The sequence below is a fragment of the Ciona intestinalis genome, unplaced genomic scaffold (assembly GCF_000224145.3).
Source record: "Ciona intestinalis unplaced genomic scaffold, KH HT000120.2, whole genome shotgun sequence".
Lineage (NCBI taxonomy): Eukaryota > Metazoa > Chordata > Ascidiacea > Phlebobranchia > Cionidae > Ciona > Ciona intestinalis.
The window spans coordinates 949-28,356 of NW_004190442.2; the positions used below are offsets into that span (position 1 = coordinate 949).

At 37.9% G+C, this 27,408-nt stretch overlaps 3 protein-coding genes across 3 annotated transcripts; 1 reads left to right on the forward strand and 2 right to left on the reverse strand.

Annotated features, from left to right (window-relative positions):
- Positions 1-1,013: 1,013 nt before the first annotated feature.
- Positions 1,014-14,900, reverse strand: LOC100181816 (extracellular matrix protein 3). The gene is made up of 14 exons (XM_018815942.2): positions 14,028-14,900; positions 13,335-13,775; positions 12,720-12,913; positions 11,779-11,869; positions 11,112-11,372; positions 10,620-10,793; positions 10,216-10,360; positions 8,855-9,030; positions 8,395-8,605; positions 8,072-8,313; positions 6,925-7,582; positions 4,991-5,157; positions 4,401-4,664; positions 1,014-1,813 (listed from the first exon to the last, which is right to left on the reverse strand). The coding sequence occupies exons 1-14, from the start codon at positions 14,793-14,795 to the stop codon at positions 1,580-1,582; spliced, it is 4,026 nt and encodes a 1,341-aa protein (XP_018671487.2). The 5' UTR covers positions 14,796-14,900; the 3' UTR covers positions 1,014-1,579.
- Positions 14,901-18,317: 3,417 nt separating this feature from the next.
- On the forward strand, positions 18,318-21,408 carry LOC100186572 (Down syndrome critical region protein 3 homolog). Its single transcript, XM_002122841.5, has 6 exons — positions 18,318-18,462; positions 18,676-18,866; positions 19,179-19,284; positions 19,685-19,837; positions 20,103-20,280; positions 20,599-21,408. Exons 1-6 carry the CDS (start codon positions 18,409-18,411, stop codon positions 20,805-20,807), a joined length of 891 nt encoding a protein of 296 aa, XP_002122877.1. The 5' UTR covers positions 18,318-18,408; the 3' UTR covers positions 20,808-21,408.
- On the reverse strand, positions 21,219-26,938 carry LOC100184199 (transmembrane protein 165). The gene is made up of 7 exons (XM_002123155.5): positions 26,788-26,938; positions 26,231-26,363; positions 25,741-25,923; positions 24,814-24,989; positions 24,447-24,626; positions 23,986-24,091; positions 21,219-22,036 (listed from the first exon to the last, which is right to left on the reverse strand). The coding sequence occupies exons 1-7, from the start codon at positions 26,875-26,877 to the stop codon at positions 21,966-21,968; spliced, it is 939 nt and encodes a 312-aa protein (XP_002123191.1). The 5' UTR covers positions 26,878-26,938; the 3' UTR covers positions 21,219-21,965.
- Positions 26,939-27,408: the final 470 nt, after the last annotated feature.

Genomic DNA, 27,408 nt, shown 5'->3' on the forward strand with positions numbered 1-27,408 from the left:
GAAATATCGAAGCTAAGATCTCGATGTTTCATCTTACCTACCGGATGTTAGCCCGGTAAGTGGATTGTCAAGTCCACTATAAGATAACTGAGGATCTAAACACAACGTTCAAGTCACGCAACTTCATGATAAATACTTATTTAGTTTAAGGACGAAACATAAGTGTGTTTATTCACCGGCTGCCTGCTGATAGCCACGTGGAAAAGTCGCTTAATAATAATTTTAACCGACGATTGACCGATTGTCGTTTTCCCCCTTTCTTGAATTGTTTTAATAATATGATCTTCGCTATCGTGTTCGAAGAGATAAATAACATAACTTTATTACATTATATACCTTCATTAAGGTGTTACATTAATTACTGAAGGTTTAATACACTCGTGTGTATTGCAAAGAGACGACACGAGAAAAGTTTTTCCTGAGTTCATTGTAGTTGGACCTTTTGCAGACGTGTGAGTGCGCATGTGCTAACATCGGTGGGTGCCATGAAGGGTAAAGAGATTATTCTATGATTTGCAGAGCGTCTAGTGACTCGTGTATACGATTTCAGTTACGTGCGCCATAGTAACTCAACCATGCAGCTGGTATTTTAACAACAACCACAAGTCTAACCGTGGCATTTACTAAAGAGACCTAACCCATACTTTGTCACACTATATTAGCTGGGTGGTGGGGTGTTGACTCCGTGTATTCAACTATTCAACATACTAAGTCTGCAGAAGCATTTGCCGCCTGCAAATGTCTTGGCCAAGTATAGTTAGACATGAAAAACAGAATCGGTCCATTTTGGGAAAATGGAAAACCCTGGTCTCAATCTTAGATCACGTGGCGTGCGAGACATACGGACGACAGCGTTTCGCATTTGAACATTTTATCCTATATAGCCAAGACCTCACCCATCAGTAAAGGTCGTATAATTTCACTAAACAGCAAATACACCGTTTTTTTTTAAAAAAAAAATGCAACTTGCTTAACCTCGCATGGCGGGGCAACGACAGTAGTTACAACACGGCTGTTCTGTTGCATACACCTCGTGCTCGCTTACAAGTTGCCACGTATGTAACTTTGTGCACTGGGTGTATTTTGTATGGTTGGCAATTTAGCTTGGGACCCATAACCGTATGTTACAACGCAGGATTTGGTATCTTATAAATACGAAGGGGTTTCCCATCGTTGCTACAATACAACGATATCCAGATCTTCGTTACTATGTTACGTAATGATCACAATCCATGAACGAGGCTCACCACCCAAATATCTATCATAACATTCGTCCCTATTTGAACTTAATGTATTTGATGGCGCGCGACGTCGGTGTCACGCAGAAAACAAATATTAGTTTTACTTTGTGCTAAAACGGGCGATCAAATGATAAAGCTGAATAATCAGTGACACGCAAGAACTAGATACTTCATGGACTTATAGCATTGCGTATAATTATGGGATACGATGGGGAACCTGAATACTTAAGGTTTATTCACTAAATATTGCGATTGGAAATTATCTTTACTTCTTGTATGCTAAATATTAGCAATACCAAACTCTGGTCTAAATCCCAGGTTCCATGGGGTGTCTCACCTCACCCATATAGAATAGGAATTCTTACGTTGTATGTGGGAGTAAAATACATTGAATGTCTCTCACCTGTGTGTGTATATGATATCCGGTCGTTGTCGATGTCATCTTGCGTAAAGTTGCTGCCCATTATTAGCGGTGTGACGTCACCATCCAACGTTAAGTTAAGCGCCCCGTGTTGTGGGGGGAACGTGATGACGTAGGTAAGTGATGCGTCATCAGAGTCCAAGTCAGTTGCCTAGGTGATACATTGTGTTAAGGCGGGGTAAGATGGGATAATATCAATATAGTATGATGGGGTAGATATTTACAAAATTATATAACCGTCTCTTCAGACCTCTTAAAAGTGTTGTTAATTGTTTAAAACAAGATTAGCAAATATTGGATTCAGGCGCTAACGGTCTCTATCTTTCTTAGTGATAGAATAACATCAGCATTGTGTTTTTATCTTTAAGCGCACCTGTTGCCGCGTATTTCGTATTTTATCTGATTCTTAACATTGCGAAGAAAGTTTAAGCTATATATATTCACATGTTAGAATCAATGTGTTTCATAAAAAGTTTATTTTGCATCCGATATCGCAGGTGCAGAGTCGCTTATAAGTTATAAAGGAATTCAAAAGTCGGTTAAAAAACGGTCATCGTCAATCCGGTGGCAAAAATCATAAAATGTATTTCCAGGCTCGCGTCAACCACAGGAATCTGAAGAATAATCCTGAGTTCGCTGCCACAAGCCCACTGTCAAGCGAAAGCGGCGCAAAACAAACACAGCCGGGCAAGCTTGAAATAAAAACAGAGGCCACGGATCTCAGACCTATCATTATAGGGATTGCGGTCGATTTTGTCCAAACGCCACATCGGCCTACAGACTGGTGTTGTATGGAAATATGAAAGATATCTCGGCCTCTCACGCGATACGGTACGTCACGGTGTATGACTGAAATATTATTGTTTTGAAAATAGTCGGCCTGTCTATTCATGGGAAAAATTCACACCCTCCATCTTGGAATCAGCTGGGCACCGGAGCGGAAAATTTGGTCAACTAGTAATTAGATGGACAATACGAGTGCTGGTGTCAATCAAATACAACAGAAGTATCGGTTGTGTGGAAATGGCATCGTGATGGTATTTTATGAAATGGCGAGACGATCATTACACGTTTCAACCGCATCGATTATGTAGACACTATAAATATCAGGGTGGGGTAAGATGGGTTTTTCTTTTCTCTCGTCCTATTTTAGTAGTTAAAAAGAATATTTACAAAATTATATACCAGTGTCTCACGACTCTTAAACAGCGTTGTTAATTTTGTAAAACACGGTCAGGAAATATGGGATATTATTTGCCAACCCCACCCTACTATACAGCGCACAATATCCAACGTTATACCATCTACATGTATATTATAGTAAGCCATGCAGACCCGGTGTTGAAATGCCTGGTAGTTTAAAAAGCGCGTGTGGGACGTCCACGGTAGGTTGAGGTGAAAACTGAGGTTGTAGCGATTGGCGCTGGAACTCCATTGAATTGCGACGATGCGAACCATGGTAACTTAAACCTCACTAGAAGTTATTTCCTAGTCGGGCGCAACAGCTACGCTTTTAACTCACCCTTTCCCACAGTAACCCATAGTGTGTTTTAACGACTGTCGTTTTGGTGTGAATTCTCTTCATTATTTTTATTAATATGATCTTCAGTATCATATTTGAAATGATAATAAAAAATTATGTTGGAAAATTTAAGCTTGCTATCAGATGGGAAGGTCGCTGGAGATGGAGCTTGGAGACGCCGGAAACCGAGCCAGCTGTTATCTGCTGTCAACCGGTACTAGGACGATATTTTACTCTGCGTATATATCGTAACTAACGCCGGTTTAATGCAAAGATAGCCCGAGTGAAACCCGGCAATTTTGTAAGCTAAATTTTCTACATGACCACAAGTAGCTATTAATACAGCTTTCTTCCAACCCGTGCTGTTAATGTTACACAGAATGTCTAATCCGGTCAAAATTGAAGCCGTCTCTTTAATTATTCACACGCAGCGTCAATGAGGGCACGTGCCGATGTAAAAAACGACGATCGCAGCAACTGTCGATCAAACAGATCTTCAACGATGCGTGAATTATTTAAAAGAGAACGTCGGCTATAATTCATACTCGTATGTTTAGCACGGTTGCTTTCTGTTTACGCGTCAAAAGCTGCAAACAACGAACGCTTTGTGCTGCAGAGAGAAGATATTTTCTTCCAACGTTAAAGTTTGCCACAAGGTTGACTCATAGTTTTAACTGAATAATCCTGTAGCTCCGCGCATGGCTGGTCGCACATGGACACCAACACATCACAAAATATTCTTAAATTTCGTAATGAAGTTGCAATCAAACTTTAACGGTATGTTTTTTTCATGTCAACTTGAAACAGCACAGAAAAGCTGTGTTTACGTGCGTATACAATATTAATGGTTGTGCGACTCTAAGAACACCTGGCAAAACTAGAGGAAGTCAATACCAAATAAAACATGAGGTATTAAACTGTGGGGTAAGACGGACACCGTTAGCACCGAAAGCATTTCCTGATCGTGTTTTAACAAGTAACAACCCTCTTTTAAAGTCTTGAGTGTACGGTTATATAATTCTCTAAATATTCTTTGTTTATTACTAAAAAAAAATATCTTTGTTTATTACTAAACCAGACGAAAACGATGAACGATGTCCCATCTTACCCCACCCTACTTATTATGCATCTAAATGAAACATAACTATATCATAATATATTTGATTCAGTACAACAAAACACCCAAACAACACTGATACGGTCTATGCCAACTCACCATCAGGACATTGTTTGTTACAATGACGGTGGAATCTAGCTCAACGTCTACTCCGTTATTTATTGTCATTCTTGGCGTTTCATCGTCAACGGGAATAATCAAGATTGAAATAATCTCAGACACCTCATGCTCGCCGTCGGACACCGATATTTCAAATTTGTCGTCCGTGGTTTCCGTGTCGTCATGCTGGTATATTATGTCCGTGCCAGTTGCAACATCCGCGAGACTAAAACTGCTAATTTCAACCGGTTCATCACCGACATTCTGCATATGAACATTGTGTTAATATAATAGATATGCGAGCACGGGCGCCAAACCTGGGGTGGCAGGGTAGGCAGGCTTACCCTAGAAGTGCAACTTTTTTATCATTAAACAATAAAGTAATAAACTAGATTTGTTTCATATACCTTATGTGAAACATGTATTCGATCACGGGGGGTTGATTTATATTTTTTTTCAACAGCATATCAATCAAAAGCACAATTCACGTTCAACTATGTTTTTAGCTTCACAAGATAAAAAAATTCTAAAGATATATTTTCCAAACTTCCAATTTTAACAAAACCCTCAATAGATATAAAACTTCTTACCGTCCTCATAAACTTCCCGTTCTGGGGAGGTTGAGTGATCGTGAAGACCAGTTGGTTCTCAGGTACGTCATCATCCTCAGCATTAAGCCGGGGAAGATCAACAACAAGATCTCCTCCTTCCTCAACAACGAACTCGGTATGGTGGAGACGAGGTGTCTCGTCGTTCACTGTTGGGAATGGTGTATAATAGGTTGGGGTAAAATGGAACACCCTTTTATTCCATTTTCTCGTCCCATTTAGTAGTAAACAAAGAATATTTAAAAAATTATAAAACTATATTCTCAGGACTCCCATAGACCGTTGTTAATTGTTTAAAACATGATCAGGATATTTAGATATTATGTGATAAAGGTGTCCCATCTTACCCCCTATAAATGAACTTTAATTTAATGCAAGCATTACGAAACGTGTACCGCCAAAAATATTTCCAACGAATTGCATTCTGTAAGGAATTCGAAAATTGTAAACAAATATTAAATGACCACAACAAATTTCCTTGTTTAATAGGCGACTAAATATTGTTATATTGGAAGCAGATGCGTATGTATGACGACACAGTACGTTTTGGAGTCATTGGTTTGGGAATTTGGAGCCATGAGGTATTGGGTGTATAAGATAACATTAAGTAAAAGCGGACTAAAAATTGTTATCAAGGTTTTGGCATTTTAGCAACCTTTCTTAATGTCAAATATTATATGTTGGGTTTATGACTCAGTGTTTAAGAGTTTCCTATAATTTTATCAGGAGATTTTATCGACGACCAAGCCAAGCAGTTTGTACCAGATGTTGTAAAAGTCGCACGCACACAAACTCCCTGTTTTAAAGACAAACGATGACAGATTTTCACGCCTTCGGTGTCTGGCCATCGCCAATCTTTGCTAAACGACGAGAGATACGTTTCACAACTATCCGCGCCCACCTACTAAACCGAAGTCAAGTTACAAACTTTTAAACCCGATTGGCAAAACATATTGAGTGACAAATTACAAAAACAAAACTTGATTCGTTAATATTTGAACTTGAACATTACATGATTTAGAGTTTGCAACTTTTATTAGAAATTGTAATGATTTTGTGGTGACCTTTTAACATTATTTTTTGTGGTGACCTTTTAACATTATTTTTTGTGGTGACCTTTTAACATTATTTTTGTGGTGACTTTTAAATAAACTGTAACTGGATACTTTCAACGAACAATAATACGCGGTGATTTTGTCTCATCGTAACTCAGTGACCTTTACTTATTCCAAACGTTGACAGATATTCGCGCAGGAAATTACAACGCAAGCCAACTTAAAATAAACGTATCCGACTTCAAAAGAATTCAAAATCTTCCATGGAATGCGCACAGATGTTAGGGAACCACACACTTAGTTCACGTCATATTTTATCCGCAGGAAATTATCATTTCCGTGTTTTTTCCACCTCTTGTAACAACACCTCCATGTACGCTTGGAAACCGAGTCATTTGAACCGTGCAGTTATGTGTAAACATGAGGTTCACGTGCAAAGGCAGCTCATATAGATGTATTGATGTTTTCAACAACGTCATGGTTACGCGGGGTGTTTGGGTATTTTTAGAAAGTTTTCACGGCTAATTTGAGCCAAGTGAAATGGCTTCAATGTAACGTGGGTATCACTTAATAAAACATAGGTTTATTCGACCACTTTACAAACTACCAACACATACTAGCTGTTTAGACCATGCCTATAGTTATGTGGGGCGAGCACATAATATCAAGGAGTTTCTAATCGTGTTTTAACAATTACCAACTAACGTTTAAAATCATGAGGATGCGGTTTTATAATTCTGTAAATATTCTTTGTTTTCTACAAATTGGGACGAGAAATAGGATTATATAGACTTTTATTAACTGAGTTTTTCAACCGTATTATTAACAGCACCCTACTATATAGAACACGAATCCACTGACCTGGATTAATCGCGATATTGAAGAAGGTGGATCCAGATAGATTCGGCGCTCCATCTTGGCACATGAAGGAAAACCGATCCTCCAGCGGTTCGGTTCCGTCATGAACACTTTGTACGAAGTAAATATTCCCTGCCTTTATATCCCCGATGGTGAACGAGCTAATGGGAGTTCCTGCTCTTGATTTCTCCGAACCAGGAGCTGGACTTATATTCTCAACAAACCCTTCACTCGCTTGTGTGGTGATGACGCATAAAATTTCATCATTAATGGTATCAACGTCACTCGCATCCAGATGGATCGGTTCTATCATCCCCTTCCCACCTTCCTCAACAACAAAATCTTCCCCCACATGAACAACTGGAGCTTCACTATCTACAGGTAGTATAGTGACCGCAACTTCAACGTTATCCACTCTATTCCCCCCAACATTCCATTCATCCGACATATCAGACAACGTGAGCTGAAACGAATCGTTATCCGCCTCAATCCCAATCTCTCCCCCCGCATGTTCGAACGAGACTTCCCCATTCCTTATATTCTCTTGTGTGAAACTCGTGGCCGGCTCCCCACTAACAAGTATGGCCCCCTTAGCGGCGGCTGCAGTGACGAGGTACGTCAACATCAGGTCGTTGGTGTCGGAATCGGTAGCGGACAAAACCTAAAAATGCAATAAAATTTAAACAGTAATAAATCCTAAATAATAAAAATTCATTAAACAATAATTATGTTTTCTGGTTTGAATTCATAAAATTCGCCATTTATTATTAAAATAACAATTTTAACCAAGTCTTTAAAATACAATGAAATTTGAAACACATTTAATTAGATTATTTTCTGGTTTAGGTTTTAAACGCCATTGAAGTTCCAAACAAACTTTTTAAAAAATCAAGTTTTGAGTTTCAGGATCATTAAGAATGTAGTCCATTCGGTGCCAACAAGTTGAAGAATCTCTTGGTCAAAAACATATTTAGTTTCAAAGATTCCTTTCAAGTTTCACCGAATGCGAGAGAAATCAGATCACGTGTCGTTTCAGATTCGCTCGTTTACGTCATAAGTTATATTTTATACGAGGTCCTACAGTGAGGCAAGCCATGCGACCTGAGGTTTAGACCAGAGTTGTCCCATTACCCCAACAAGTTAAACTTACATCGCTGGTGATTGTGACGAAACCACGTTCTTGAACTTCAATGGCGAACCCGACAGTCCCGGGTCGTTTGGCGAGCAGTGGTTGTTCGTCATCCACCGGTTCAACTTCAACCCGCACAACTATCGGTATCGTGTGCATTCCATCCGATACTTCCAGGGAAAATTGATCATGTCGTGATTCACTACCGTCGTGTTGGAAGATTATGTGAAAATTCGTGATGTCAGATTTCGTGAATGCCCCACCTTTAATACAAAAAAAATTTTTACACATTTTTATTTTTTTATTAATATTCATTTTATTATTTTATTGCTGCTTATTCTCACCCAGATTCATAGCTGTAGATTCGTATTGCAAAGCTCCGTGTTGAGGGAGAGACGTCATCACGAATGAGATGACGGATTCATCTGTGTCTTCATCGGTTGCGTCCAATATTTCAGGGGTAACGACTGTGGTTCCTCTCTCTTTCACAGAAAAGCCAGTGTTTACAATGCGGGGTGGTTTGTTATCAACTGGCCGCAGAAATATGGTGAACATCTGGAATAAAAGGTGGAATTGAATGAAACTTAATTATCCTCGCATGTCAGGGGCAATGGCAGTCGTTATATCGTTATAACATGCGTGTTCTGTTTCATACACATCGAGCGTGCTTGCGAGTTATTACTACGTATGTAACTTTGTGGCCACGCGCCCGAGAGTTATCGTAAAGCTAACAGTTTCCCGTTAATTTAGTAATGGCTGCCAAAAAATAACTCGTCGCATGTAAATATTAAATAATTAACTCACCTGGTCAGGTAAGACGTTGCCAGCATCATCAGATACATCGAATCGAAACTGCATCGCTCGTGCGATTATTCCCAACTCGGTGTTGGGTGGTTTGTACGCGACTTTGTGATGGTTTACTTGTGCTTGTGTGAAAGTTGTAACTGCCGTGTCCGGGTGTTCCGTCAGCACGATCTTACCTGGCGGATTATAAAGACTGATTAAATGTTTAGAGCTTAGGAAAAAGTGCGGGGAAATGGCATAAAGGTCAGGCGTATAGAGTTGCACGGGAGTTGTAAGAAAATAGCTTTCAGAGTTGAAGGGATTTAGAAAATGAACAAAAGTGTGTTTAATATTGTAATGGGGACGCGGAAAGATTTACAACTGACTGGATTATGGTGTGCGTTGCATTCATCTATCTTGGGCAATTAGAGGGAATAAAGCGATTATTTAGTGAGAGATTTTCACTCTTCGTTCATTTTATTCTGCTTGTTTCTAAACAAGAATGAGGTAAAGCAGAATGGCAAAGTCAATTGACTGGAACAACAATATCTAAACGAAGATAGGTTGGAATTAGGGGGAATATGAAACTATGAATAAGTGAGACACAAGCCCTACAACGCAAACAATATAAATGACAACTGTAAGCAAATGTACCTACTGCTAAATTATGTTTGAACTGCGTGTTCTATTAATTAATTACAGTGTCAATAAAGTCGATTCGGATCAGATAGAAATGTCATGACAGTCAGTTTAATCTCAGTTCAATTTTGCTAATAGTGACAAAAAAGAAAGAGATTTTTACCTAAAACGTTTTTACCAAAGTTTTAGTTGCGACCGATTATGCTAACTAGCGGTTTGGATGTAATTTTAACTTGTGCGTTGTGAGCAGCCAAGCGTGACTGTCACGTGACGTTCAGGAAGAACCAACGTAAATATGTTTCAGTAAAGGCGAGTTGAGTATAGTAGTAGGGGAAGGAGAGTGTTCCGTGTGCTTTTACCGTCCCATTTGGTAGTAAACACAGAGAATTTACAAAAATGTTATAACTGTTTCCCCTCAACTTTAAAGGAGCTTTAATTGTTAAACAGTATGGGATTCAGGTGTTAACAGTATCCATCCTACCCCACAAATAGCAAACTGGTAGCAGGTTGTGAGGTGCAATGACGGCACGTGCTATAAGGATTCGGTCCAGCACGTCAAATCGTTTATCACGCTGTGCGGGTGAAAGGACGGCTAGGACCGGCGCCTTTGGTCCGGAATGTTAATTCCTCATTTGTCAATTTTCAAAGCAATGGCTTCTTGTTTGCCACTCAAGGATAAGATTAAACGTGGATTCGGCGCCCAACAGCCAAGGCCACACATGGGGGAATGTTTGATTAATTACCGGTATCTTCAAGCGGGGTGATCGGGCTTAGTTCGATCGGTTCTTGGGTTATTCTGTACACAAGATCTTTATCGTCAGTGTCTTGGTCGGTGTAGCGGAGCAGTTTACGATTGAAAGGGGTAAGTTCGAATTCAAGGACGCTCATCTGAGGTGAAGTGTATGGACATATTTGATTCGTTTATCGTAAAATATAGACATTTTTGCTTATTGCAATACAGTTAAGATAAATATAAGCTTAAACAACGGATATATATGCATTAAAACAGCCCAGCACAGTTACAAATACATGCAGGGCTATAACCTCTAAAAACAAACGATACTCGTTATAAAAATTGTCGTTTGAGTGACGTTTTTTGTTGATTGAAGCATACAATTGAAATAAAGTATAAACATGAATATGTTACCTGTAATGGGGTTCCTGCATATAAGTTGGGGGGAATGTCGTCAACTGGAAGAATCTTCACGATGAATTGTAAGAGTTGTGATTGGTTGGGGGGTTCGTTTGAATCTTGGATGCGGAAGTGATGCGTATCCATGACGACGGTGGTCGAATGCGGGCCGATGTGTCGGTAGTATAACTGTGGGGGTGTCGGCGTGAATTAAACTTTTTTATGGTTAATTTGGGAATAAATGGACCATATTCGTCTTACAAACATAACGGGGGGAGCTTAGAGTTCAACGTTAACATATATGGTAACTTTAGGAAAAAATGTTGCTTAAGATTATAGATTCTGTCGCCTTTTAAAACTAATATTTTAATTTATGTCGTGTTTGGAAACATTGGGTGATATGAGGACAAAGGCTTTTCTTTTCCACCGAATTTTATTGATAATACCCTAACTAAAACAAATAATATATTTTACTAAATACTTCTGCACAAATATAGATATAAAAACCTCCATGTTCGTGATATTGCTCTGGAACCATTGCGTCACCGGTTTCTCCCACCTCGCATCCGATCTAAGCGACCAAGCTTCAAGTTCTGCAGGCGGTTGGTCGACAACCAATAAAAACTCTCCTTCCCTGGAAAATGGTCGTTCCAAAATATATTTGGTTTTCGATGAATCGGAGTCGACATCTGCAGCGTTAATAACCCAACTCGTAACCATCACCGTCTCCCCTTTGTTAACTGTGAGCCCAGTGTTGGTGTCTAGCGTCTGTGAATGTAGTTTTTATTTACCTCTTTAAAAATGATAACGAGGGTCAAATTAATTTAAACAACGAAGAGAAGAGAATCAACAGCAAAACAACAGTCGTTAAAACACGCTATGGGTAAAAGATGTCGGAAAGAGCGCCAGTTAAGAATCGTGGTTGTTACGTCCTAGGTTTTAAATAATTGCTTGTTCATATTAATGCAACCAACAGGTTTATAAAGCGTTTGTTCTGTTGTGATAATATGTTTTGTAAAAACCTTAAAGATTTTATGATGAAAATAAAATCCGTTAAAGTAGGTTGGGGTAAGATGGGAAATATTTTCAAACTTTCTTCGTCCCATTTGGTAATAAACAAAAATTTTTACAAAAGGCCTCACAAGTTTTAAACAACTCGTTAACATGTACGTACCGGCGGTGTGTTGTCCAGTGTAGCTATGGTGATCGGGAACAGAAACTCAACTTCGTTCGATCCGTCCGTCATTCGGAAGATTATGTTATCGCTGCAAAAAAAACAGAGATGCAATTTTAATTTTAACATCACTTGAAAAAGAGGTGTAATACTGGTGGGTAAGATCGTGTTTTAAACAATTACCAACGCTCTATTGTTTACTTCCAAATGAACGAAAAAAAGAGAATAAAAGGACGTCCCATATTACCCCTCCTAATATAATATATTTGTTAACGCTGCAATATCGAACATTTGCCACAAACGTCACCTACGTCATCGAATCTCTGTTTGAAATAATTCGCTAATTTTAGCCGTCGCGTCATCGGTCGGTTTAGTAAGACAGCGATAAATGAACATCGCTTATCGGGTTAACGGTAAGCGTGGTTAGGTTGTGGTGTATCTGTCAACTAAGGGCGGGGACTTGGTTAGGAAGCGATGGATGCCGTTTAATGTATATTGAGTGCGGCTTGCTACTGAAGGTTAAACCAAGCCGTCATATCGTCGCCCGACCGTCATTACGTCCCCGTTGCCAAATAAACATGGGGCAACTAAATACACCGCACTTGACGACGGTTGTGCGGTAGACAGATAGTCCTGAAGACACCAACATTACTTTGTTAATGAGTAACGGACTGATAGAAATAAGATCCGCTTACACCAATACCTATAATGGTAAAGCTGCGTTATACAATGTATTAGTGTGGGGTAAGACTTATGATGTTAAAACCTAAACCTCATGTTTCCTTTTGTGAATAATTCTATAAATATTCGTTGTTCACTAACAAATGGGGCGAAAAAAATATAAACAAGGTCCATCTTACCCCACCCTACTATATATAAAAATACATGAACACGAGTCAGAAATTTCATTTTTCATCAACATTTTAACTCAGGTCCTATACCTGTATGTATTTGTTCCATCGTGTTGGTACGACACAATACCAGCGTTGAGATCTGCGGGCGTGAAATAAGGACGATTACCGATGGACAAGGTACCATGGCGAGTCCCACGTAGCACAGATACTCGTACATCTTGTAAATTATCCTCGTCCGATATTTCTAGATTTTGCGAACTTGATAAAGCTCTCGATTGACCCTGTTAGCGCAAAGTTGGAGATTATTTTCGGAAACCTTCAGTTGGTATTAGGTAAACACAAGACTCCGCACAAAGCGCCCGAGGGGAACAGAAGACAGGTCTATTAGCGTTTCACATACAACGTAACCGCAGAATTCTCTACGAATTATAGTAAGCCAAGGACGTTCTTCAAATCATTGGATCTTCATGTTGTTCGGGTGGAATTCACAATGATGTGGATTTATTTGTCAAACAATAGTTATGTTATTGGTTGTTTACAAGTTACGTAATATTACGTTGTAATTCAATATTATCCATATACTACCATGGGCTATTTGCACAAAACTTTCTATATTACTTTGTGTTTCGAACCGTTTGAAGAGAAGAGAAAAAGGGAGCAAGCATGTATCATTTTACCCCACCCTAATATAACTCAATTTACCTGATAAAGCAGTTGTCCCGTGTTCCGAGTCACTACTGGGGCTAATGTGTTCATTGGGTTGACCATGATGATGAAACTAAAAGGATCAGAGACGGCACCATCCGGATCCACGACTTGCATCTCGATCTCAAACATTCGTTGGACGTCGGAATCGACGTTGGGAGGTTTGTATGCGATGAGATATTCGTCTACGTCACGTTGGAAGAAAGATGTGATTGGTTGGTTCCGATCCTCCGTGCTCACTATCTCCCCCTGCTGGAAGCGGAGAGGAGAAGTGATGTTGAAGATCAGATCTTTGGGGTTCGATTCAACATCTGTGGCTCTCAACATCTCGTTGGTGAACGCCGTCATCACGAACTGGTTTACTTCCATCATAATAGAAGATGCGAAGTCTAATTTTGGTGGGGTGTTCTCCAACCCAGGAACAATTTTCACGGCCATCTAGAAATAAAAGCGTATGTTAAGCAGATGGTATTTGTGGAGGCACGGAACTTTTTTTATGGTAATTTACAGATAGAGTGTGTGACGTGTGAGTAAACAAAACCACACGTGTCAACTGGTAAGCGGGCACAAGGTTTTAGAAACAGAACATGTTATAACGACTGTGGTTGGTCCACCACGCGAGGATAAACAAGTTACATCGATTCATGGAACTAAGCAATACAATACGATTATAAGCCAATATTCGCTAACCTGAAAATATTCTTGACTGAGAAGATTGCCCTCCTCGTCTAGAAGTTCTACTACCATAGGTATGTGGTCTTTATTTGGTGAGTTTGTCGTCGCTGTATGTTGGTATCGCACCCCTGATGTTAGGAACTCATCACAAGGTATCATTCGGCCGTTGGAAGGATCGTTAAGCAAGCGTCCATACCGCGGGAGGCCGGTGGTGCCGGGTAGAGTGGCGACCTGGCATCGCTCGGTTGCTTCATCATAAGTAAAACCGACGACGTCCCCATCAATTTCTTCCGATGTCCCCAGGAGCTCAGGGACGGTGAGGAAATATAAGTTGGTGATGACGACCCTTTGAATGAAGAGAACCTCCACCTTCAGCTTGATGGGAATCACATACGTATCAGACACGGTGTCGTAGCGGATTTGGAGGCGAATGTGGTCTTCACTTGGACTCCGTGATCCAAGATGAGAATACTTGACGTCTTCGGGACCGAAGTTGCATGGAAACCTCTCGGGTGAAATGAAACCGGGTCGTTGACTTGAGGCTTCGGGAAGAACCGATATGTAACAGTGGTCGCCTTCCTCAACGTGTATGTTAAGGTCTGTATCGGGGCTGATGAACTTTGAGCGGCCATAAGGTGCTCTAACATTGCCTACAGTTCGTACTATATGGTCAGGTGGGTTGAGACTTGGCGGGTGTTGCGCGACGATCCCGCCGGCAATCAAGCACCAAATCGCCGCCGAAATTAATCTCGCCGCCGATCTCTCTCGCCACAGCGGAGCCATTCTTTTTGCGCAATACAAATTGTCGTGAATGGTAGCACGATCAAATTACAACGTATACTTATGCGGGGACTTCCGTATATGTTGACTCCCTGCCGAAATAAAACAACTTATTATAACAATTAAATAAATATTGAGATGTAAAAACGTTTTCAACAAAGGGCGCCTCTGTTTACTAACGAACACAAGCGTCGTAACATCGGCACGCAGCGCCCACGCTTTAAGCGGGGAGAGAATCTTTCTCTAATTCTGTAACGCGACAACTCGAAATTAGGTTAGCAAATAATGGCCTTGCCTTGTGACTGAGTTAAAGTATTACCACTGCAGCTGTTGATTGACTATTGCTGTGCTAGTTACTTTGCGATTCATTGGCTCCATAACACAGTAACGACTTTTGCATTATAACGAAGTATAATGGACGCGCTATTCAAATAAACACCAACGACCTCGGGCGATCAGTCGTCCAGCTGAAAGCGGGCAAACTACGGCGCTTACACCGCCGCAGAAATCTTATCAGCAGAGTTGTAGTGCCTGGTGCACCATAAGTACTTCATAACCGAAACTCCTCTCAACTCTATCTGTTCAAATCCGCACTCACTTCCAGCTTTAACGAGACAACCACATCGTATCTTTGCCTTCTTCTTCCATTCTCTTACCTAGCGCTTTTTCCTTTCCTTCTCTCATGCGGGCACAATTGAATTTGATTTCAAGCATACGCCGACACAAATAGAGAAAACCAATCGTTGCGGTTAATGAGTCCATTAACCCACCACAAAATCAGAGAAATACATTAGAACAGAATCCTTCTGTCGATTCAGCGAGTCACAATTAGAGTGTATTTACCCCACGATTAGGTGAACCGCGATACACAACTCTTATCTGGCTGGTAAAGGCTAACATCCGTTTCCGTTTACTTTGAATCTTAACGTGTGGGAAAGCAAATCCAAGTTTCATCAATGCAAAGAACTCCCAAACTTTGATTATTCCAGGTTAAAGTCAAACTAGTGAGCGGACACGTTGTATGAAACAGAACACCCGTGTTATAACTACTGTGGTTGCCCCGCCATGCGGGGATAAATAAGTTAGATTTAACTCCCACGTTTTGATTAATCCGATTCCAATCCACAATGGTGGTCTATGTATTGTCGTATGGTTTAAAGTGGGGCTTTGTATAAATTATCTTTCGCAGTGGTTTTTATGTGTAAGTTCGAATTTATATGATCAATCAACGCCTTTGATAAGTCGCAAGTGGTCACATTGGTCTTCGACTGTTTAACATTAAACTTGCAGAAGAAAAAATTAAATATTAAAAAGAACCAAAAAACATCCCTTTGAAAGAAATGTTCTTCGTGTTTCCATAACATATGGGTGGTAACTCATATCATAAATAGGCATTTCGGTAACTAATAGACATATATCTTCCCCAAAGACTTACCCCAACATTCTACGGGCAATTAGCCTCACTTACTGTTGTTTATGGGTCTCTTCCAGGGTCGGTTATGCTGATCCGATCACCGACCGAACATCGACTAATTGCGGAGGAACGCGCCGCAAATCAGGAAACCAATCCCCGCCGCCGAAGCTTGAATCGCCCGAAAGCGGTTCCCTCGAACTGTGAGTCAGGGTTCGATGTTTTGAACTAAGAATTGTTGTTTCAATCTTCCTTCGTCGTATTATGGCAGCGCTAATCCTTTTCAATCGCAAACGGCGACAACAGAACAGAAGACTTCAAGTTCCGCTTCATGATTGTCTCTCCACAGTAGCTCCCATACATACTCAGTATAAATGTTTCCACCACTAATATTTCGGTGGGTTTATCAAAACAACACTCAAGTTTCCAGTATTTCGTAATAATATTTCGGGCACTTACATTCTTAAAGCTATGTTTTGGAGCTGATAGTTCAAATTTATAACCAAAGTATTTCTAATGACTTGCAGCCAGCAGCCCCATGTGTTTATTAAACATTTCACGGTGGTTAGGTCATTACCGTTTTATTATATTTCTACAACGTTATATATATAGTCAGATTAGCATTTTAGTAATTATAAAGAAAGAGAATCACAACATGCTTTGTAAAACCTGCATTCACTGCGAACATATGATAAACAGTGTATGAGCCATAACAGCACACACCGTATATAAATATCAATCAACTTTGTTGGTTTGTTCATATTGTATCTCGGTACCAATGGTGGGTCGTATTTGTAACTGTGATTTGGTAACTTCTTTTAACAAGTGAGTGATTACAAAGAAATCCAATAACAGGGGGCATCATATGGTTAATATATTGTACTGTGAGGTAAGATAGAACATGTTTTGATTCTCTTTTATCGCCTCATTTGGTAGAAAACATAGAATGATTGCAGAATTATAAACCCTTAGTCCCGCCAGTTTAAAATAGCGTTTTTAATTGTTAAAAACACGTTAAAGAAATTGGGATTTATGTGCTAACGATATCCCATTTTACCCCACAATATCCCATCTTACCCCACAATATCCCATCTTACCCCATAGTATCCCCTTTTACCCCGCAGTGCTCCACCACCTACGAGTGTTAAATTACTTTCAGTGAAACCGTAATGTATTTGCATTAGAATTAAAAAGTGGCGTACGTAGAATTCGGATTTTGCATTTGTAGGTCGTTGGCGGAGCGGGCAGACTACGTTTGTAAACATCGAACTGGAACACCTGGTCGCATGTAATGCCGTAAAGATAAAAAAAATAAAGTAGAAGTAAAGTTGTGGTATTAAAATGACACAAAACCGGATTATTTGGATTTTGTAAAAAAAAGCACTGCGAACAACGAAGTGACAAAGTTTATTTTCCGTTTGCATTCGGATTAACTTAACTGGCCACATACGTTGGGGACCTGGCTTGTATTTGAATACGAGATCTTAACATATTGGACATCGTTGTATTATATCAGCGAAATGGCTTAACTATAGTTGTAGGTATGTACACAGGCAATGTCCCATAGTCGCCACGTTAATCCTGGTTCACTATTTGCTGATAGGTTTGGGGTAAAACGGGGTTAACCGGGCACAAGCACGCACCTAACGCGTATAAACTGACAGATTGAGAACACTTTAATATTTTCTTTTAAAATCTTAACTCAATTTATGAATGAATGACTTTATATTTTTATGTTTTAAGTGTATTTTAAGACGATGAGTATAAAATATATAAACCCAGGCGAATATCAAACAAACTGTTAGAATGTTAGATAATACATTGCCTACTCTATGTATGTATAGTCTATTAATTGTTTAACATTTTAAAACACAAATTAAGTTTGACAATTTCATGTAGAATGGCGGCTGTATAAAAATTAGTTGTATTTGTAGAACCGTCATTTGTAAATAATGCTTAAAGTTGTAAAAAAGCAAATTACTATTCTATAATGAATATAATCACGTTGCCGAACGTCCTAGTCTGATATATTGTGTAAAACGCGCAGCAGCATTATTTTGCTCTTTGCTGACATCAGGCGGCTTTATTTTCAAGTTTTAACGTCCCGCTTGGGAGAGGGAAAAACCCGTATTACGAAGTGAACGATTCAGTTGATTGTTTTTGATCATTTTAAAGTTAGTGTATGATAACTTGGATAAAACGAACATGGCAACTATAGAAATCAAGCTGAACAGACCAAACAAAGTTTATCACGAAGGGGTGGGTTTATATAGAATTTGCTGTTTAGTAACGTAGCGTTGAATTGTATAAAGTGACATAACGTATATTTTATTTATCACCATCAGTATCTATAAAAGTATATAATCTATTTATTGAGTTGCATTTAATTAAAACAAATGAAGATGTATTTGAAAGTAGTTTACGTATTCCATACACTGTTTACTATTTAGAGTTAACATACTTGCGTTGCAGGAGACGGTTACTGGAGCTATTATTGTTGAATCCAAGACCTCACTTGCTTACCAATCTGTGAGTCTTATTGCTGAGGGTGTCGCAGCTTTAACGTTGAGCGCGAAAAGTGTTGGGAGGTTAGAGTCGATGTACAACAGCGTGAAACCAATATCATTGTTTGGACATTCTATTGAACTTGCAAGACAGGGAAAGTAATAAATTTTGTTTTATTAATTTCAGTTTTAATAAAAACTTTCTTGGACTTTATAATGATACACAGTTGCAACTTTTCTAGTGATAATATGTTTGTATTCTATATTATACAAACAATTGTTAACACTTGTTGTTTCACTTTTTCCTATTTTCATGAATTTGCTTCAGTACAGACAATCAGGGTGATAGATTTACTGAGTAGTATTTGTTGAATATTTATTGGCATTTTTAAACACTTAGAAAAATGTTTGTTTTTCTTACTTCTTTTACCTTTCATTATAAAAATCAACGCATCTATGTTTTAAATGCAGAATACCAGCGGGCACGAAAAGCTTTCCTTTTGAAATTCCATTAAAACCCCATGGAAGCATTAAATGGTTGCTGGAAACTTATAGGGGAGTTTACATCTCTGTGCAGGTGAAATACATCAACTATATTCGGGCAGTTCTGATTCTATTATTCCAAATTGTTCAATGGAAAAAAAACTGATCTCATTTAAAACCTTAAACTGGATAGGGCAATTAATGCGTTACATCTATTATTCTTTTAATATGCGGAAACCCTAACTATCCACCCCCAAAAGTTGTATCTGTGTTAAACTACATTAGACACTGCTATATTATAGGCATTTAGTTTTGTATTTTCTATCCAATACAAATTTTACTTACAGTGGCAATTAAACCAAGCAGTGCTAAAGTAGTAACAATATAAAATTCTGGTCTAAATCCTCAAAGGACCTCAGCACCTACCTAGAATAATAACAACAAAGAAGTGAGTAATTTCTATAATTTCTAACACTTGTATTTTCCTATCACAGTACAACATCAAGTGCCTGTTGAAACGACCATTGCTAAACAAGGATCTCACAAAAGAAACTGAGATTTATATTGAGTATAAAAGTGGGGATAGAGCAAATAACAAACCTATAAAGTTTAACATTAATCCAAACTCTATAAAGAATGCAAATTCAGTAAGCTATGTTTCATTATCTGTAATTGTGGTTTATTTATTTGTTAGGTTCCGTCATAGCCCAAGAATAGTTTGGCAATCGTACATATAATCAGGACTGCCATGTTTGTACAATATAACTTTCTCTTATAGTTTTAACCCATAGCTTGTTTTAACAATTTTTGTTGCTAATTTTCTTCTCTTCGTTGTTTTAATTAATCTGATCTTCACTATCGTAATCAAAGGGATAAATAACACATTCTATTCTTGAAACTTTTTATTCCCAGCAAGCTGAGATCCCAAGATTCTCGGTCCGTGGTCGATTGGATTCTAGTGTTTGTTGCCTCACCAAACCAATGACAGGGGAACTTGTCGTCGAAGCTTCGGAAAACCCGATCCGTTCAATCGAGTTGCAACTAATGAGAGTGGAAACTGTGGGAAGTCCAGATGGTTTTGCTAAAGAAGGTCGGTAGAAATATTTGAAGAGAAGGTTTAATGAATCGTGTTTGGGAAGTATTTAAAAAGTAGAAATGTGCATAAATTGTAGGTTTTGTTCTTAATAAAAAAAATTAGAATTACTTTTAAAAATAGGTTCCTTAAGCTTCACTAATAATTGATTGCGCTTAACATTTGAGCCACAGCGAAACAGATGATTATCTCTTGCTTTGCTGTGGCCTAATTATTAAGCAGTATTTGGGCTGCAGCAAAAAAAATAGAAAAAGGAATTACTAAATCACAATGTTAACAATTACATCACAATTCAAATACTTTTTGGTCGAACAGCCACTGAGATCCAGAACATAGAGATTGGTTGTGGTGATGTATGCAGAGGACTGAGCATCCCTATCTTCATGATCTTCCCCAGGATGTTTGCTTGCCCTACAGTTGACACACCTAACTTTAAGATTGAGTTCGAACTTAACATTGTCATTGTGTTCGAAGACGACAGAATGATTAGCGAAAACTTCCCAATTAAACTCACCAGATTTTAATGCTTGTGTTGTAACTTGTGATTATAGGCATCAAACCTGGGGTGGCAGGGTGGACAGGCTAACCCTGGAATTTTCTGCACTGCATTAACCAGTAAACATTACAACCAATAAGTTAGATTTGTTTCACATGATTGTGTCTAAGTATCCCTGCCTCCCCTGTGTTTATAAACTTTGGTGCCTGTGCTTGCAACTCCCTATTAATGTGCAATACACTTCTGCTGATTTACATTGATTTTTCAAACCTTATGGTGGCCAAGCAATGTCAGATTGGTCAATTTTGAGTGGCATACTGGTAAATAAATTTTTCAGCAATTGAAATTAATTCAACCAAAAACACATCAATGCTGGACTTTAACTTGGTGTAATACAACATCCAGGTTTTGCTAAAATACAAGAATTTCAATTTTTGGGTCATTTTTTATAATTATTTTCGCATGTATCTACATTAAATATAATTTGCAAATAAACTAAGAAAACACAAATTCATATTAAACATCTCTCTAACTTGGCAACAAAACCATAGTGTGTATTATCCATAATAAATAGTAAGGAAACACATATGCTGGAATACATACGAGCTTATCTTTAGTAAAACCAGGGTGCTCATTATGCCAAACACCCATGTCTTTAATTGGAGCAATTTAACATGTTACTACGTGAACTTAGATTCTTCACATAAAGTACCATAATTGATTGTGGGGCTTGCATGCATACCCTGCATACCCATGTTAGGCGCCTATGCTCCTTTCATATGGTTTAATAGGAACTGTAGAAAGGTATTTTAAAGGTAGTGTTCAATATTTCACATATATGAAAAATAAATAAACAATTATTAGATATACATATTATATACTGAACTATGTCTTAACTATTTAGTATTACCCTTGAAAAAACACTTTGTGACAATTGAACTAGCAAATAAATAACATTGGTATTTTGTAGTCTTCAAAATAACAATATTTAGGTATTTTTAAAACCTAAACCAACCGTAATCTAATTTGATTCATTGCACAAGGATCATATAAATTGATATCAAAATAAAACATTTTAAATAGTCGCATATGGAGCCACCATCTAATTGAGAACTCAGCTTTTATGCAACTGTCATAACCATCTGGCTTGCATTCAATACGCGTCTTATGTGCAGTAATGTGTGGACTAAGATCCCGGGCCAGTTAACAAAGAGAACACGGCGTTGAAAATAAAAAACACCCCTCCAATTATGGTCACTGCAATAAAAGTAATTGGGATTTGATGTTGAAAGAAAGATTGTCACTTCATTTATCCTTGCATGGAGGAAAAGTCAGTCATGACTCATGAGTCATTATACCACGGATGTTCTGTTTCATACACCTCGTCCCCGCTAACAAGTTACCACGTACGTAATTTTGTAGGTGATTGTTTACTATATGATTGATAATTTGGACAACCTATTAGTGACTACTGGGCTAGAGCATTCGTGTTTAAGAGTCCAGCCCAGGGACGCATACACCATTACACCAACAATGGTAGCAGCAGTGTTCTATTTTTTTTAAATTTCCGCCGACCGCAAATTATGACGTCACGTATTTCCGTGAAAATTACGACTTTCGTAAATACTGTGTGCATTCGTACGATGGTCGCTGACATAATCTCTAATCAGTGATTCAGCTAATCAGTTATAAAGTTAAACCGCACACGTAGTTTGTAATAGTATTATCATGCTATTTGTACTCTACGTTTTTTATACAGTGAAAAACTTTGCACTGCTTTTTTCATGGCTGCGTGTAGACTGTAACTAGGGATGCACATTACAGAATTTCGAATCTGTAAGATTCGAATCCTTTTGTATTCGAATCTAATTACGGGATTCGGTATTCTTATTAATGATGTCATCATGCGTCATCTCATACACTATATTAAGAATTTTTAAAAGTTAATATTTTTGAAAAAAAAAAATTTTTGTGTTTGTGGGACTTTCGAGAGTAAACGTTTTGCAACGTCTTTTCATAGCCTGCTATACGTTTCATGACGCAAAAACTACCCAATAGTACAATTTTTGATCATTTTACAGCTCATTATCAAACAAGACTAATATGAGAGACTCAATAAACTGACTTATGTGGGTAAAAATATTTTTTCCTATAAATAAAAAAAGATTCGAAATTCTAGATTCGGAATTCTAGATTCGAAATAAAGTATTCTAGGATATCCTAGAATACCTAATTATTCTGTAATGTGCATCCCTAACTGTAACATAAATGTAATTTGCCAATTTAACATGGTAACAGGTTGTATGTTTACTGCTGTATATTTACGATATTTTCCCCAGCCAAGCAGCTTGTTTGTTAAGAAATAGTATGGATTCACACGTGGATTCATTGCATCATAAAAACGATTGTTTGACCTGGCAATTGATTATGACATAATAGCAATTCACACGTTGATTATTTGCGTCATCATAGCGATTGTCCCCTTGATTATTTAGCCCGCAGTTGTTAAAAAACAGGTTGGATATTTGCCTTTTCACGTGTGCGCATTAAAGTATAGATAGTTTGTGAATACTTCGTACGCGCGTAAATAAACCACTGCTTTAATGCCTGCAATGGTCGAGGTCTATCGGTCATGATTTTTTTATCTTAATTTTCTTTAAAACATTTCATTTTTACTGTTACTTTACCGTTTTTAAGAGGCTCTAAATTAATTTAAGCTGTTGTAACTCTATTTACATGAGTGAATACCATAAGGAAAAACAGTATTACCACGTCCACGTGTAATTGGTTAGTGTCACAATACCGCTTGTTACGTTACATGCAGTCATTCAATACGCCGATAAACAGAATAAAAGAATTATCTGCGTAACAATATTACTTGTGACGTAACAATGTTTCATATTTAGAAACATGTGGAATTTGTGGTTTATTGCGTTGAAAACAGAATACGTATTATTATCCACAATTTCGCGTAACTTTCATTGCATCGCGGAACAACGTGCGTACGAAAAAAATAAATAAAATATTTGTTTCGCGTAAAATATTTCCGCATTCTTTACGTATTTCCGCCGGTCGCCGCGGTCGCGGGAAAATTGTACACTGGGTAGCAGCGAGGAGCATTGAACCCATTACCTCTGGATTAGAGGCAGGCGCGCTAACAAACTATGCCATGGGTAAAAAATAATAATAAAATGTAATTACTTTACCTGTTCTAACAGATATCTTCTGCGCTATCATCCTCCCCCCAATAACAGCCATACCCGTGCACAAGGCGTGCCCAATCACTGCACCAACTAACACACCGAGGGCATCCTGATAAAACAGAATCAGATTTTAACAACTAATTAATGAAATACCTAATAATAAATAACAAGGGAAATACATAGATGTCAAACACTTTCATAATTAAGTTAAAATCACAAAAAAAGGTATACTTGAGATATGGATACTGAGCAATTGTTGCTAAGTGTCTTACCTAATAACACATACGCCAACAATGGTAGCAGAGGTGAGCCTTGAACCCGAAACCCCTAAGTTTGAGGCGGGTGGACTAACCACGGTCACGGCAAGTTTTAAGACTTTATCGGTATAATTTAATTGATACAAACTTTAGTTTTCAAGTTAATTACTTTATAACAATGGCAAGAAACCACACAAGCAAACCAACCTCACTAGCAGCAAGTACAATAGTTGTAATCTGCGATCTGTCCCCCCATTCTGCTAGGAATGTTAACGTGAACGCCTGGATTAAAACGGGGGAAAATACCCCAAGTAGTTTCCGAACTTTGTACCCCCCTCTTATGATTCCTGTTTCTACATCTTGGGTTACTTCCGATGCTCGTTCAATCTGAGTAGAATGCATGTGTTCTGGTTAAAGTAAAGGGTAACTGCTAAGTAACTATCAATGGTACAATGGTAGTTTGTATAATGATTAACGACTATCATTTTGCTGCTAATTCTAATTCCCTTCTCTTCAGTACATTAATTAACATGATCATTGATACTGTATTTGAAGATATAAACACCGATGTCACCTCTTCGTCTTTCTTCTTCAACTCGGCTTGGACTTCTTCCATCTCCTCCTGCGATCCTTGCGGGCTCATCGAGATACCTTCGTGCAACATCTTTGCTCCGAAGATCACAAACAGGATAACCGATCCATAGAACGTATACGACCTCGGTATTATGGTGGTTGCATACCCCATCACAACTGGTGAACAAAAACAAAGTATTAATGTGATATTAAATTAAGTTACCACGTATGTAACTTATTTATCCTCGCATGACGGGGCAATGACAGTCGTTATAACACATGTGTATTCCTTACAAATGACTGGTAAACAAAAACCAAATGTTGACCAAACATTTCCCTCTGTTTATTTACCACACGTGTATTTTATTGGAAATTCAGAAATATCGTACTACGTTTGATTTATTCTTTATTAGGATAATATTTGTGTGTAAAATTAAATATTAATGTCATTTTACAAAGTGCAAACAGCATTAATTTGAATGTGGTATTTAGTACATTTAGTGATGAATGAAATATTTAAATCAGCAAAATGCAAATTGCAAATAATATATTTATATACGACAAAATAAATGTATAATTATTGATCAATAGGCCACAGGTGTGAAATGGTTGAAATAAAAACAATCATCTGATATCTTTATCAGTTACAAAGTCAGTTTGTAACAACACAATATTGTTTGCTCATCTTGTTGATTCAAGTAACGTGAGTAATATTAATATGATGTGTTTTGTTTCGCTTTGTTTACCATATTTAACACAAAATAAACAAATAAATTAGTTTCAAGTTGCTAGAACTAAAGTTAAATTAGATAACAGAGCAAATCAATTTATTCCCCAAAGCTATAAATAATATATATATATATATATAATTCTATTTAGTATTTCCAAAATTTAAGATTTGGTTAGATACTGGTAAGTTTTTAAGTACCTGATAAAAACGTCATCAGCCCTAACGCTGCAATAGCTCCAGCAAACACAGTCGACCTTGCATGTTTCATGGCAAATATGGCCGCGATAAAAAACGTTTTGTCTCCAATTTCTGACACGATTATAACCATGATTGCTTTGACGAATGCATGGACGAACCCGACACTGTACAAGCTGTAGGGACCTGAATCAAATAACTCATGATTGCCTGTCAGTTGTGCCTTATTTATTTACAGAAAAATAAAACGAACATTATTTTTTAACTAACTAACAATAAATGAGATATAAACAAGGTCAAACATGATTCAAAAGTAATCGAAAGGTATTGTTTTAGTTGAGTGGATAACAAAAGCTGTTTAAAATGAATATTCTTTGGGCATATTTAGTTTATATACTTTAAGCATATATATTCAATTTATTTATATCAATATATTAAAGCACCAATTATATAAATAAATATAATTTTCAATGCATATTTAATATAAACATACTTTTCACAGCATTAACAGGTGAATCATGCAGCTTTGTATCTTTAACATCTCCATGAACATCCCTTTCCCATCTCCCATCACCGACCATATCTCGTACAATATTAGGTTGGTCGGCTCTAATGGGTTTTATATCCTGGAGTCAAATGGAATTATTTGAGTGATTAAACTTAGCTTGATATAAATTTGCTTTCTTGAGGGAAATGCATACTTAAGTATGCAACATCTTCTTATTTAACAATAAACAATAGCAATAGATTGGTTCGATTTAGCGATAGCGAAGATTACATTATTGCAACAACGAAGAAAAGGAATCAACAGCAAAACAACAGTCGTTAAATCACGCTATGGGTAAAAGATGTGAGAAAGAGCGCCAGTTAAGAATCGTAGCTGTTGAACCCAATAACAAGATTTCGATAATAATTGGGTAGGACAGTGAAGAATCCTCTGGTACGTTACAGGTTTGTTGGGGGAAGTGTTAGAGGTTGGTAGTTATAGGGGGTTAGCAGATAACGTAGGGTCACTATCACCAATATTTCAACTTAACCTTGCGTCCTTACCATCATAGGATCGCCTGCTTGTACTTCACACGATGCTGGGACCACGAACAATAAAACTCCATTGAGGATCAACATTAATAAAATCCGCATTTTATTTTTCAATAAATTACCTGTTTAAACGTTTTTATCAAATATTAATTATATCACAGAAAACAAGAAGACATATGATGCAAAGAACAAACTAAAGTAACAAGATATTAGATAACACATTGACAATAATTTTATTTATCTCTTTAAATACAAGATCTTATTAATTAAAACAAGTAAGAAAAAGGAATTAGCAGCCATATGTTTTTTGGCACACACAACACACACTAAGTCATATATCGCTGAGATATATAACTTAAAATACAGCATGCATTTGTACATTCACCGATTCATGTATCATGTTATGTATAAATTTATATCTCATTGGTGACGTCGAGACGACACACCAATGTAATCCTAGTATTTAGTATTCGGAGCGCGAACTTTAGCAACCATGTTTGGGCCTTTCTACTATTGAATCATTAGCCTACTGTGCCAATAACATAAGATTTGGACACTTTACTAACCAGTTACTCGGTTACACACTGACTATTATTGAAATATAAACTGGTAGCGACGAGCCACAAACTTGTA

Excerpts from the sequence above, each read along its gene's own strand:
- LOC100181816 (XM_018815942.2), bottom strand. The coding sequence starts at position 14,795 with ATGGCTCCGCTGTGGCGAGAGAGATCGGCGGCGAGATTAATTTCGGCG. Across the intron at positions 11,870-12,719 it reads GATGGAACAAATACATACAG|CGATAACATAATCTTCCGAA; the intron begins GTATAGGACCTG and ends TTTTTTTTGCAG. Across the intron at positions 9,031-10,215 it reads CACCCCGCTTGAAGATACCG|GTAAGATCGTGCTGACGGAA; the intron begins GTAATTAATCAA and ends ATAATCCGCCAG.
- LOC100186572 (XM_002122841.5), top strand. The coding sequence starts at position 18,409 with ATGGCAACTATAGAAATCAAGCTGAACAGACCAAACAAAGTTTATCAC. Across the intron at positions 19,285-19,684 it reads GAGTTTACATCTCTGTGCAG|TACAACATCAAGTGCCTGTT; the intron begins GTGAAATACATC and ends TTCCTATCACAG. Across the intron at positions 20,281-20,598 it reads AGATGGTTTTGCTAAAGAAG|CCACTGAGATCCAGAACATA; the intron begins GTCGGTAGAAAT and ends TTGGTCGAACAG.
- LOC100184199 (XM_002123155.5), bottom strand. The coding sequence starts at position 26,877 with ATGCGGATTTTATTAATGTTGATCCTCAATGGAGTTTTATTGTTCGTG. Across the intron at positions 26,364-26,787 it reads AAGCAGGCGATCCTATGATG|GATATAAAACCCATTAGAGC; the intron begins GTAAGGACGCAA and ends ATTTGACTCCAG. Across the intron at positions 24,990-25,740 it reads GCTGATGACGTTTTTATCAG|TTGTGATGGGGTATGCAACC; the intron begins GTACTTAAAAAC and ends TTTGTTCACCAG.